Genomic DNA, 14548 nt, shown 5'->3' on the forward strand with positions numbered 1-14548 from the left:
CAACCCATGAAACTCATTGCCAGCAATGTTAAAGGCCAAAAGTATAACTAGGTTAAAAAAAGAATTAGATAAGTTCACAAAGGATATGGCCATCAATGGTATTAGCAAAGATAAGGGACACAACCCCATGCTCTGGGTGTCCCTAAACCTCTGACTGCCAGAGCTGGGACTGGATGACAGGGGATGGATCATTCAACAATTGCCGTTTTGTTCATTCCCTCTGAAACAACCCCCCCGGCCACTATCGGAAGACAGAACATTGGGTTAGATGGACCATAGATCTGACCCAGAATGGCCATTCTCATGTTCTTACGTGGAGCACCCATAGGGACACCACTTGAAGATTTATTCAATTCATTACCATTTGAAACATGGTGTTAAGAGCATCTTGGTAACTGTTGTTCCTTGTGCAAGAGCCTGCATTATTATATATGTTTTTCTCAGACTCCCCAGGATACATATGCTTAAGGTACTTTTTGGCCCCTTCCAGTGGCTAATAGCTCCCTTTTGGACTCCTAGTTATAGGATACGTGTTCACAGCTGTTACAGCTGAAAAGGGAGGAGAAAAATACACATAATTATGGGGGTCAATGGGGAGGAGTCCAGAACAAAGGTTGAATATACTGATAAGAAAAGGAGTACTTGTGGCACCTTAGAGACTAACATTTATTAGAGCATAAGCTTTCGTGAGCTACAGCTCACTTCATCGGATGCATTTGGTGGAAAAAACAGAGGAGAGATTTATATACACACACACAGAGAACATGAAACAATGGGTTTATCATACACACTGTAAGGAGAGTGATCACTTAAGATAAGCCATCACCAACAGCAGGGGGGGGAAGGAGGAAAACCTTTCATGGTGACAAGCAGGTAGGCTAATTCCAGCAGTTAACAAGAATATCAGAGGAACAGTGGGGGGTGGGGTGGGAGGGAGAAATAGTTTTACTTTGTGTAATGACTCATCCATTCCCAGTCTCTATTCAAGCCTAAGTTAATTGTATCCAGTTTGCAAATTAATTCCAATTCAGCAGTCTCTCGTTGGAGTCTGTTTTTGAAGCTTTTTTGTTGAAGGATAGCCACTCTTAGGTCTGTGATCGAGTGACCAGAGAGATTGAAGTGTTCTCCAACTGGTTTTTGAATGTTATAATTCTTGACGTCTGATTTGTGTCCATTCATTCTTTTACGTAGAGACTGTCCAGTTTGGCCAATGTACATGGCAGAGGGGCATTGCTGGCACATGATGGCATATATCACATTGGTAGATGCGCAGGTGAACGAGCCTCTGATAGTGTGGCTGATGTGATTAGGCCCTATGATGGTATCCCCTGAATAGATATGTGGACAGAGTTGGCAACGGGCTTTGTTGCAAGGATAGGTTCCTGGGTTAGTGGTTCTGTTGTGTGGTGTGTGGTTGCTGGTGAGTATTTGCTTCAGATTGGGGGGCTGTCTGTAAGCAAGGACTGGTCTGTCTCCCAAGATCTGAGAGAGCGATGGCTCGTCCTTCAGGATAGGTTGTAGATCCTTGATGATGCGTTGGAGGGGTTTTAGTTGGGGGCTGAAGGTGATGGCTAGTGGCGTTCTGTTGTTTTCTTTGTTGGGCCTGTCCTGTAGTAGGTGACTTCTGGGTACTCTTCTGGCTCTGTCAATCTGTTTCTTCACTTCAGCAGGTGGGTATTGTAGTTGTAGGAATGCATGATAGAGATCTTGTAGGTGTTTGTCTCTGTCTGAGGGGTTGGAGCAAATGCGGTTATATCGTAGCGCTTGGCTGTAGACAATGGATCGAGTGGTATGATCTGGATGAAAGCTAGAGGCATGTAGGTAGGAATAGCGGTCAGTAGGTTTCCGATATAGGGTGGTGTTTATGTGACCATCGCTTATTAGCACCGTAGTGTCCAGGAAGTGGATCTCTTGTGTGGACTGGTCCAGGCTGAGGTTGATGGTGGGATGGAAATTGTTGAAATCATGGTGGAATTCCTCAAGAGCTTCTTTTCCATGGGTCCAGATGATGAAGATGTCATCAATGTAGCGCAAGTAGAGTAGGGGCATTAGGGAACGAGAGCTGAGGAAGCGTTGTTCTAAGTCAGCCATAAAAAGGTTGGCATACTGTGGGGCCATGCGGGTACCCATCGCAGTGCCGCTGATTTGAAGGTATACATTGTCACCAAATGTGAAATAGTTATGGGTCAGGACAAAGTCACAAAGTTCTGCCACCAGGTTAGCCGTGACAGTATCGGGGATACTGTTCCTGACGGCTTGTAGTCCATCTTTGTGTGGAATGTTGGTGTAGAGGGCTTCTACATCCATAGTGGCTAGGATGGTGTTTTTAGGAAGATCACCAATGGACTCTGATATTCTTGTTAACTGCTGGAATTAGCCTACCTGCTTGTCACCATGAAAGGTTTTCCTCCTTCCCCCCCCTGCTGTTGGTGATGGCTTATCTTAAGTGATCACTCTCCTTACAGTGTGTATGATAAACCCATTGTTTCATGTTCTCTGTGCGTGTGTATATAAATCTCTCCTCTGTTTTTTCCACCAAATGCATCCGATGAAGTGAGCTGTAGCTCACGAAAGCTTATGCTCTAATAAATTTGTTAGTCTCTAAGGTGCCACAAGTACTCCTTTTCTTTTTGCGAATACAGACTAACACGGCTGCTACTCTGAAACCTATACTGATAAGCAAACACAATTAATGTTTATGAATGGTTAGAGAATGTCTCACTTCTCAAAATAGATTTTTCCATTTCTCTGGGAAGAAGCACCCAACTCCTCTGAACCAGCCTTTAGCAGTTCCTCTTTGGAGCCACAACTGAACAGTCCATTCCTGTTCAGCAAAAAGCTTAAGCACAAGCTTAAATGTAGACATGCTTAACTGCCTTGATAAACTGAAGGCTAGGTCCACAAAATAAGGAGTTCCTAATCCAGACAGGCCATAACAGTGTTATTCACCTTATTTAATGGAAAGCACTCATACTATAGTAATGAGCGCAGAATAAGAAACCTACACAGAATAGAATAAGACCAGTTCAACAATGAAGGCATTACTTCATTTAAGCCTGTTTGGCAGACTTCTCTGACACCTTGGTCTGGGACAGAGGGAGCTGCTACAGGCTGTGGAGCAAAGAACACTACCAGGCCAGGAATTAATACCCTAATGAGGCAAAGAGAAAAAGAAAACACTGAGAAAGCATAAAAGGAAGAAATATAGGTTCAGAAGGAAGAGGTTAAGAAGTTTTTCTGTGCTGTGCAGTCTGGAAGGTAGGTTGTCTGAAAAGTGTCTTTTGAAGCTGCCAGGAGACAGCACAAACTAGAGGTTTCTCAGAATAGGTGGAAGCAAGCCCTTCCCTAGAGCTGGTAGGTCTAGTTCTGTCTTCAGTAGAAGAGGAAAAATCACTATCTGGAATAGCAAGACTGGATGGTGGCCAGATGCTAGCACGATGGGCAAAAGAGAAAAACCTAGATAGTTAAATTAGAGAGAAATAGGATGTGAAAAAGATCTTAAGACTCGTTTTGTTCTTTTCACAAGACAAATTAGAATTATCTTGGTAATGTCTCTAAATTGCTTAACAAATCCTTTAATTAATGTCCCAGAGACCAGAGGCAACTTGGGAGTCGGAGGGAAAAGGGAAGAGAGATGGGCCCCCATTCCAAATGCTTAAGAATGCCAATCATCCTCTAGAAAAGTTTGTCCTTGATGTACTACAAGCAGCTGATTCTCTTGTAAATACATAGTATTAAGAATAAATAGTAACAAAACCTGATGTAACAGCTCAGATTTCAGGTACAGAAGACCAGCCTGGTAAGAAAGAGAGTTTATATATTCCAGAAATGAAACCGTCTTGGGGAAAAGTGTGTTGCAAAAAGAGCATCACATAAAGTTTCCAATGACTAGCTCGAGGGCTGTCAGTCTGGATGACCTTTCCTTAAACTAGCTGTATAATACATCTCAGCATTCACAGTGAATCTGCTGCTATCCTACATCATGTACTTAAGGGATAAATATGGATGGATTTTCTACAGGGAAAACCTCATTATTTCATCAGTGAATAGCAATGCCGCTTTACTTGAAATGATAATGCAGCAAACATAATTTTTCTTAATACGGTGCACAAACTTACTGTAATTGTAAATTTAAGGCAATTCTTTTAATGTTGCTCTTTTTGTTTGTAGCTGTATTTTATCCGCTACATTTGAGAATGATGGTCCTGTTTCACAAAAGTTGACCGAGATGAACAAGTTTAATTAACACTATTAACCATTTGCAAAAAAAACACCACCAAAAAAAAAAAATCAACCAAATTGATTGACCACAAGGCTTGGTCAATCAATTTAATTAAGGCTTTTCATGCAGAAGAAAGAAAGTATTAAGTAAGACTGAATAGGAGGTTCTATTTCAAATAGACTTAACTCAGAATCTATTTGTTTCCAGGGGAAAGAACAAAAAAAAAAAAAAAAAGACCTACTGTGGTTCAAATTATTACATGCTGATTTTTAAAGCATTTAGAGGAATTGAAAGTACCCAACCTATCAAGCATAAGACTCACTAGCACCCTACTAGTAAGATATTCAGCTCTATATCCACTTCCCAGTTCAGCTGAGCTACTAGATTCCTTGGGCCATTGGTGCTCAAAGGCCCCATCATGATGCATCTCCTCTTACTGCGTGTCTACCCTTAACCAGGAAAAATCGGTTCTTCCCTCAAAGGTGGCCATCTTGCCCATATCCTAGCCTCAAGATTAACTTTATGCTCAGTCATTTAAAAAAAAAATGGAGCAGTAGCATGGATCCATCCATTTTCCATCCAATGCTGGAAATGGTTCTTCAAATAGAATAGTGGAAAGGGAAATACTGCCAAGATCCTAGGGTTTGTATACACTTGAAATACTACAGTGACACAGCTGCAGCACTTCAGTGTAGATACTATCTATGCCAACTGGAGGGGTTCTCCTGTCAGTATACATAATCCACGTCCCTGAGAGATGGTAGCTAGGTCAACAGAAGAACTCTTCCATCAACCTAGCGCTGTCTACACTCGGGAGTCGGCTTAACTACGACAATCATGACTACAACATAGCTGGGTCGACCTAACTATTTAGTGTAGACCAGACTCTAGAGATACAGGCTTTGTATCAGGACTAGCTGGATAGGAGAAAATCTTGTGTTTAAATTAGGGCTGTTGATTAATCGCAAAAAAATTAACTGCAATTAATCGCAGTTTAAATTGCACCGTTAAACAATAGAATACCAACTGAAATTTATTAAATATTTTGGATGTTTTCCTACATTTTCATATAGTAACCTGTGTTGTAACTGAAATCAAAATGTATATTATTTTTATTATGAATACTTGCACTATAAAAATGATTAAAAAGTAATAATTTTCAATTCACTTCTTACAAGTACTGTAGTGCAATCTCTGTTGTGAAAGTGCAGCTTACCAATGTAGATTTTTTTTTGTTACATACCTGCACTCAAAAACAAAACAATGTAAAACCTCAGAGCCTACAAGTCCACACAGTCCTACTTCTTGTTCAGCCAATCGCTAAGACAAACAAGTTTATTTACATTTACAGGACATAATGCTGCCCACTTCTTATTTACAATGTCACCTGAAAGTGAGAACAGGCATTTGCATGGCACTTTTGTAGCCGGCATTGCAAGGTATTTAAGTGCCAGATATGCTAAACATTCGTAAGCTCCTTCATGCTTCAGCCACTATTCCAGAGGATATGCTTCAATGCTGATGACGCTCATTAAAAAAATAATGCATTAATTAAATTGGTGACTGAACTCCTTGGTGGAGAATTGTACATCCCCTGTTCTGTTTTACCCACATTCTGCCATATATTTCATGTAAGAGCAGACTCGGATGATGACCCAGCACATGTTGTCCATTTTAAGAACACGTTCACTGCAGATTTAACAAAACACAAAGAAGGTATCAATGTGAGATTTCTAAAGATAGCTACAGTACTTGACCAAGCTTTAAGAATCTGAAGTGCCTTCCAAAATCTGAGAGGAACAAGGTGTAGAGCATGCTTTCAGAAGTCTTAAGAGAGCAACGCTCTGATGCAGAAACTATAGAACCCAAACCACCAAAAAAGAAAATCAACCTTCTGCTGGTGGCATCCGACTCAGATGATGAAAACGAATACGCGTCAGTCCACACTGTTTTGGACAGTTATCAAGCAGAACCAGTCATCAGCATGGACAGATGTCCTTTGGAATGGTGGTTGAAGCATGAAGGGACATATGAATCTTTAGCGCATCTGGCACGAAATATCTTGCGATGCCGACTACAACAGTGCTATGAGAATGCGTATTCTCACTTTCAGGTGACATTGTAAACAAGAAGCGGGCAGCATTATCTTCTGCAAACATGTTTGTCTGAGCCATTGGCTGAACAAGAAGTAGGACTGAGCAGACTTGCAGGCTCTAAAATTTTAGACTGTTATTTTTTAATGCAGTTTTTTGTACATAATTCTACATTTGTAAGTTCACTTTAATGATAAACAGATTGCACTACAGTACTTGTAGTAAGTGAATTGAAAAATACTATTTCTTTTCTTTTTATACTGTGCAAATACTTATAGTCAAAAATAAATAAAATTGAGCACTGTATACTTTGTATTGTGTTGTAATTGAAATCAATATATTTGAAAATGTAGAAAACGTCCAAAAATATTTAAATAAATAGTATTCTATTATTGTTTAATCATGCAATTAATCTTTTTAATCACTTGACAGCCCTTGTTTAAATTATATCACTGAATAAAAGCCATCCTCTAACATGGCAAGACTTTTGGACATTTTTCCTGAAGTAATGCTATTTAAAGTGGAACACCACTATTGGTGGTTTCATTTCTCCCACCCTTATTTCAAAGTATGCATCCTGGTTCTGGAAAATTCTCAAAAGGTAGGTTACACCACCAATATAGTTCTTGTTGGAAAAATCCTGTAACAAATGCAGTGTTTTGGGTATGCTTTCAGATGTACCTGCTACTTTGCCTATCTAATGCCATTGTTTTGAATAAGCCAAGAACAAAAGATATAAAATAATGCTATCAATCAAAAGCAGTACATGAGTGTATTTCAATACTTTGCAAAGGAAAAAGAAAAAGCAACCTATATACATACTCATGAAAACTTAAACACAGCTGGTAGGGCTAATTGTTGGTCTACAGACTTGACAATATAGCTGAAAGCTTAATTGAAATAGACTGAACTGTCAAGAGAGTTTGACAGGAATAATGTTAATGTATGTCACCTGCTCAAAACTAAGACTTCACAGTTACCATCATCTATTGAGAAAACAGACATTCTTAGTGCACTGTGTCAGATATGCACACACACAAAAATCAGCACTCTTAGAATCAACAGTGAAAAAAATATATTCATTTAAAAGATAAAAATCTTAAAACAATCAGACCGCCAATGGAGCAATGACAACTATGAAACACATTGGAGAAAACACTACCAATTATATCCCTTTCCTGTACCCAAAATTAATTAAATTTGCAAAATTACCTCCAATCCAACTTCTCGACCAAAAAGGCACAGATAAGAAAACCAGTTCGATTGAACCCATGTGTACAATGAACACCTGGAAAACAAAAACACTAAATGTATGGAGACAAATCATTTTAAAAATGAACAACATGCAGCTGTTTTTATTACAAACAATGCGAACAACTGATATTTTTGGCTCATTCCACTTAAATTACCACCATTAAGGAGATACCCCCATTCTAACTGAGGAAAGCCAGATCCTCTAGAGACTATGTATAAAGCCCAAACAATATTTAAATTCTGTGTGCTAATTCCTATCAGTAATTTTCTGAATCTTCAATTTGTCACAATACAAAAGCTCAGCGGTACTATTTTTTATTAGTGTTTAAATAGGATTAATACCAGAAAGTACCTGATTGCTTTCTGATCAGCATTTGTAGGAGCGATAAAAGATAATGTAATCAATGCAGTGATTATGAATTTAGAGAAATAATTTGGGGTTATAGTCATTTCATACTATTAAGCATAAAAATCATGTCAAATATCAGGGGGTAGCCATGTTAGTCTGTATCCACAAAAATAACAAGGAGTCTGGTGGCACCTTAAAGACTAACAGATTTATTTGGGCATAAGCTTTCGTGGATAAAACCTCACTTCTTCAGATATCTGAAGATGCCACTTTAAGTTGCCACCAGACTCCTTGTTAATCATGTCAAAGTTACCCTACTTTAAATTTAAAAATTATATCCATAAATCCTCTCAGTTCTGTTTCAAAATGGCTACTAACATGTTAGTGGTTATTTAATTTTAATTTTGAAAGAAATCCCTAAAAAAAATCCATTCAATAAAGACAATCACTTTGAACTACTTGTCTTTTCAGTTTAAACAGAAACAAATGTTTAAATTTAATAAATTGTTTTTTCAGCCTTTATTTTATTGAATATTTCTCAGGAAGGGGAGAGAGCAAAAAAGCAATTACTTCTAATTTTCCCTTTTTTCCTATGTTACCAGCTCCATCTAGTGGTTTAGATAAATCAAATCGGAAGGAAAGACCATCTCTTGATGTTTCATAGTTCTTTCAAGAAAAGGGAGTTTAATATCTTGCTCAAAATTTGTCTTGCATCTCTTTTTTTATTATTAAAGTGACAGGGGTCACACCATTAATTAGTACCATGCCAATTATATGTTTATTTTTATTCTACATGTTCCAGCAAAGCAGAAAAATCTCATCCAAGTTAATAGTATTTAGATTAATTTCCATATTTCTCAACTATATTCAGAGAAGTTAAAATGTCAGTAGAGTTTTTCTTTGGGGTCTATATGATCAGATTATGAGTAGTTGTTTGTAGAAAAAAAACAACACAAGCAAAGTGAACGGTAAATTCCAAAATACAGGATTAAAAAATATACACAGTTTTCAAGTGTGTACTTTACCTCCTCCCTCCACACCAAAAGCAAAATTGTTACTAATGGTCAAAGAAGGGGAGTAAATTGAGCCAACCCCCTCATTACAGACATGTAACAAACCAGGTCAGAGACCTTTCTTCCTCAATCTGATTGAAAGGTATATTTTCTTCATACATAGGAAATTAAGGATACTAAGAATGTGTTCTCTGAAAAAGAGAAATGTCACAATAATTAACAGATAGACACAAGTGAGGCTTTCTTCCTGTTTCTTTTACTAACCCTTGCTTATCTCAAAACTTGTTTCAGACCACAATTGATTACAGTTCCTGTAATCACATTTTTCCTTCTCCTGAGCCGCCTACTAAGGCAAGGTCTTTACATTTTATTTCCTCTGTGGTAGCAGGATTACTCCAGACTTGCAACATTGTGTTCCAAAAAAAATCAAGTTTCCAATCCATCTTTATCTAATTTAGCTAGGAAGTTTCACACAGATTGCCATTCAAACTAGCACTTTGTATTCCTGACCTATTGAGGCTGAAAGTTAAATTTTCTTGACTTACACTCCGTTTGTAGTAATGGGGCATGCTGTGACTACTGGCATCAAAAAGTCAAAGTCAAATGTCTTATGATTTTTTTTTATCCATATGGCAATAGTAGAAGCATGTTGACAATGAAAGCAAGGCGCTGGGATTTGAGGTCATGCAGCTTTCCCAGCCATCACTGTTCCTGTCCTTTTCTATGTACATACAACCTCCCATCTCCCCAGTTACCCTGGTGTTTCCTTAGAAGGATGTGATTCCCAGGCTTCAAGACACTTACACACAATATTATGAATTCTTAAAATTTGATTTTTACATCTAAAAACTCAACCATAGTTTACTTAAAAATTAACACTAAGAAGGAGGAAAAAAATCAGTAATCCTAAGAATAGAATGGAACTGAGTAAAGAAATATGGGTGTGTTAGGAAAAGTTTCTGATCAGCAACATATGTTTGAATCATGTGATGACCAGCGAAGCATGTTGGCAGCACGAAATGGCCTTCCAGGGGAAGTAGTGCAGGCCCATTGCTCAAGTATACCAAACTAAACTCAAGAATCTAGAATCGGGAACAAGTATGCCTTTGAAAGAGTTGACCTAGTGGGTCTTTTCTGTCTCTGATTTCTAATGGGTCTTTTCTGTCTCTGATTTCTATTACTATTAGAAGTTAAGTTTGGAAATGGCAGATTTTTCGGTCTACTTGATATTTGAAAAATTAAACATTACCTGATCATATAGGAAGGCCAGAACGTTTGCTTCTTTTCTGAAAGCCAGATTAAACCTCATTATCAATTTTATCACCCTCATGTGGTGAAACTTATTCAACTATAATGGGAGTCCTATGCCAACTGCTTACTGCTCAATCCAACAGGAGTAGAACTGCCCTGACCAGAGCTTTATTGGTTTCCTCTTTCTGACATCTGAAACTGCTTCATGTTTCTCATGTAAAAATTTACATAAAAGAATTATGCAGCTGTCTCATTCAAATCCTCTTTTCTGCTCTGATTAGAATAGCTCTATTCTTTTTCCCCAACTAAATACATTTGACTACTTTGATGTCTCATTCTTCTCAGACAGTATATTTTGCACTGCTTCTTAACAGACTAGTGAATAGAAACAAAAGATGTTTGAACTTCCCTCCTCAAACATCACTGTCTCAGTATACAAGCATTCATTCCTCTTTCCATTTCTAGAACAGTGATCTGTTTTCTCTTTGACACCATCTGTCTAGAATTTTAGAGAAAGAACCTCTTTTTACTACTCTCTAAAGATGAAATTACAACAGAAGACACCGAGGACACTGCTAATTAAATCTCTTATGAGGAAGAAGATATCTCAGGCAGGAATAACTAAGCTAAGGAGATGAAAACAAATGCCAGCTTAACAAATAACTCCAATTTCATGTCTCAGTTCACATAGCAGAAATGAAAGGTATAGTGTAATTTGTATTCCCTATAACTGTCAGAAGTTAATAACCCAACATTGCAAATGATATTTAAAGTTAAAATACTAGTAAAATGAGTTTTCTATTTCAAGCACTTCATAATGCTATTTGTATTCCATGTAAACTACTGACCCAGAAAAATAATTAATTGCATTGAGATGCTATGGATGGCTACGTCAACATATTCCAATTGATGAGTAACATATGATGTGAGAACAAATTCCATACATGATTTAAGAAAATGTTATTTAAAATTCCCATTGAACACAAAGACTGAGAAAAAACAAAAACATTCTATTCCACAGAAATAAATGTTCAAGCAATTTCAAGAGTTCATTTTGAATATTAGTCCAATTTGCTTTTCTCCAATCCAGTGGTTCTCAACCTTTTCCCTATCATGAGTCCACACTACAACAGAAAAGTTTGGAACCCCCCTCCCATTTATCTAAAGAGAGGATGGGCAATGATCCTTAGGCTGAGAACCACACACACTAAACCAAGTATTCAAAATTTGATAAAAAAGCAAAACGAACTTGCTGCGGGGTAGGTACACCCCGTCACGGGGTATCAGGTCACGTGTGGTCAAAAGAAAGGGCAGAGACAATACTGCAGCCAGTTAGGTCCTATGCTGAGGACCCTTACTATAAAACATGGTAGTATTGCCTAGTGACTGGAGTCAATAATGTCAACCTTCCCTACAGGGCAGCGTGGCAGACTGTCCGGAGTCAATAATGTAGCCTTTTATAGGCAGGACAGAGTGACCCAAGGGCTGGAGTCAGTAAAACGGCCCTTCCACTCAGGGCAATGTGGCCTAATAGCTGGAGTCAACGAAGGTGGCCCTTTCCACTCAGGGCAGCGTGGACTGGCCAGAGTCAATAAAGGCAGCCCTTCCACTCATAGCAGCGTGGCCTAAAGGCTAGTCAATGAAGGCACCCACTTCTGGGGTGCCATGTGGCCTACTGGCTCACTGGGGAAGTAGGGCGTCATCTACGGGTATGTGACGCACCGGGTAGGGGGCCTTAGGCCCCTCCTGCTCTTCCAAGTCCCAGCCCAGAGCCCTGGCAGTGGTGGGGATGTCCACCACTGAGCCAGCAGGGATCTTCCTGAAGCATGCTGACTGGTTCCCCGGTTCACTCACCAGAGAAAAGTCTAACTCCCCTGGGCTGCTTCCTACTCTTTCTCCCTCAGCGATGCTCCACAGTCCCCCCAGGTCTCTGGAGTCCTCAAGTTGAGTAGCTCCTGCCAACGCGGTCTCTTCTCCGGGCTCGTCAGGCAGTCTGGAGCTCTGAGCGCCACGGCTCCATAATCAGGGCCTGTAGCAACTCCCTGGAGAGAGCCTGCAGTCTGCAGCTTCCCCCTTCAGCAGCTGCTTCCTTTATATTCTGCCTCCAGGCTGAACATGCCCAGCAGAGTCAGAAGGGCAGGGCTTCCTCAGCCTACAAAGCACAACCCTTTGGGGGCTGGTACAGGGTCGGTGCACCCCATCACAGATCTCTTCAGTGAATAAATCTGTTTGTGATCTTTAGGGCTAGTCTACATACCATTTTTATAATAACCCACACACACAATGCCAATATAAGCATTTTATACCAGTCTAGATGCATCCACACTAGGGAGCTGTACTGCTTTAACTACATCAGTTTCTAAACCAATATGTAGTTATATCAGTTCCAAAAACTGTATATAGACAATTATATGTAAATCCAAGTTTTAAAAAAAACTGCATGTCTTAAACCACTAAGTGTCTCTATGTAAAATGTATAGAAAAACCTTGAAGTGTGCCTCTCTTCTGAGAATGAATTATGTAAAATAGCATCTTCTTAATTCAATAGATTTGCTCCCTGTGTGTATTCAGAATTATATCTGCTAAACTGTGACAAAAAAAACAACTTTTTATTCTTTTACTCCTGTTAGAATGCAGTCAACACAACCAGGAGAAAGTAATGAATACCATTCTTCAGATGCATCAACTCAGTTGTTTACTGCATACCTATCAGTTACACCTATACAAACCTACTGAAAGCAAACTAGTTTCACAAGCACTGAGAGCTTAGTTTAGCCTGCACAATCTTTATTATGGATGACACATGAGAAAAATAACCTAGCTTGACTCTTGGATCCCAGGTTTAGTATTCAGGACTGGCAGTTAGAAGAACATTTACTTGTAATATTTTTACCTTTGAAAGCATAAAATTATATTAATGTTTAAACATAATGGTATTCAGAAAAGGATGCACTTCGTCTCATGTATCTAATCTGTTATATTTAAAGTAAAATTAAGAGTCTTTCATGAACCAATTTTGTGTATTTTTGATTTTGATAAAATCAAAGTTCTGAAAACACTCATTTTGAGGCTGTATATGCCAAAGAAATGTGTAACAATCAAATTTCCATTAACAATCCCCAGTATATTACTGAAGAAACTCAACTTCTGAAGTTGGAACCTTAACAATGAAATATTAAAATGAATACTAAGCACAGGATCTTTATAAATCCAACATGATCACAAGGAGGTCAACCTCTCTTGATTATCAAATGCCACACAAAATGTGGTCAAGCCAAGCAGTGCTTGCCCAGGAAAGGTTTCAGAGTAGCAGCCATGTTAGTCTGTATTCGCAAAAAGAAAAGGAGGACTTGTGGCACCTTAGAGACTAACAAATTTATTTGAGCATAAGCTTTCGTGAGCTACAGCTCACTTCATTGGATGCATTCAGAGGATGCATCTGATGAAGCAAGCTGTAGCTCACGAAAGCCTATGCTCAAATAAATCTGTTAGTCTCTAAGGTGCCATAAGTACACCTTTTCTTTTTGCCCAAGAAACACTCACTTGCATCAGGAGGAGTTAGGTAAAATGTCTGCCCCATAAAACATCTGTCCCGTATGTGTATACGTAGCGATGGGGCAGAGCCTCCCGCCAAGACTGAAAGGAATGAACCAATTTTCACCCTCTGGTGGGCGGACCCAGGCAAGCCACACCCACCCTGCCAGAAGCATTGAAGCAGAACAGAAGGTTTAAAAGGCAGCCCCTGCAGCTCAGTTGTGGAAGAGCCGGAGAAGGAAGCAAACGTCTCTCACCCAATGCTGAGCCCTGCGCCCGAGATGGAGCTCTGTCATGCTGAGGACTCAGAGGAGGGGCTGACTGATCAGTACCTGGAGGAGCTACTGAGACTGCTACTGGCCATGTACCCCAGGGAGATGGAGGAATCCAAGGAGACAGAGGTACACTCCAAAGGGGTAGTAGGAATAGCCCAGGGACACCAGACAATAGTCAGTTGTGTTGCCAGAATTCAGATCAGCGTGTTTCAGTGGGATCCCTGTTGACCCAGAGGTGGAACCATTTGCCACTGTTAGGGTTCTGGACTGGGACCCAGTGGAGTCGGGTGGCCCCTGGGGTGACTATCTACCCACCTTAGACCAAGAGGCCTGCATTTAGCCAGAATGGCCAGGGATGCAAAACACATCCTCTGAAGTGTCCCTAGCCTCTGTTTGCCAGAACCTTGGAATGGGCAACAGGAAATGAATCACTTGATGATTACCTGTTCTATTCATTCCCTCTGAAAGCACCTGGCATTGGCCACTGTCAAAAGACAGGATACAGGGCTAGATGGACCATTGGTCTGACCCAGTATGGCCGTTCTTATGTTTGTCCA

At 39.6% G+C, this 14548-nt stretch overlaps 1 protein-coding gene across 4 annotated transcripts in view; it reads right to left on the bottom strand.

Moving 5' to 3' along the window:
- Nucleotides 1–14548, bottom strand: part of RNGTT (RNA guanylyltransferase and 5'-phosphatase) — a 443949-nt gene that overhangs the window by 396203 nt on the left and 33198 nt on the right. For all 4 annotated transcript variants that reach the window (XM_038396507.2, XM_043510641.1, XM_038396508.2 and 1 more), the window contains exon 5: nucleotides 7528–7603. In XM_038396507.2, the coding sequence (XP_038252435.1) occupies nucleotides 7528–7603 (76 nt within the window). The remainder of the gene's footprint in view (nucleotides 1–7527; nucleotides 7604–14548) is intronic.

This window comes from Dermochelys coriacea, chromosome 3, assembly GCF_009764565.3.
Source record: "Dermochelys coriacea isolate rDerCor1 chromosome 3, rDerCor1.pri.v4, whole genome shotgun sequence".
In the NCBI taxonomy this organism is placed as follows: Eukaryota; Metazoa; Chordata; order Testudines; family Dermochelyidae; genus Dermochelys; species Dermochelys coriacea.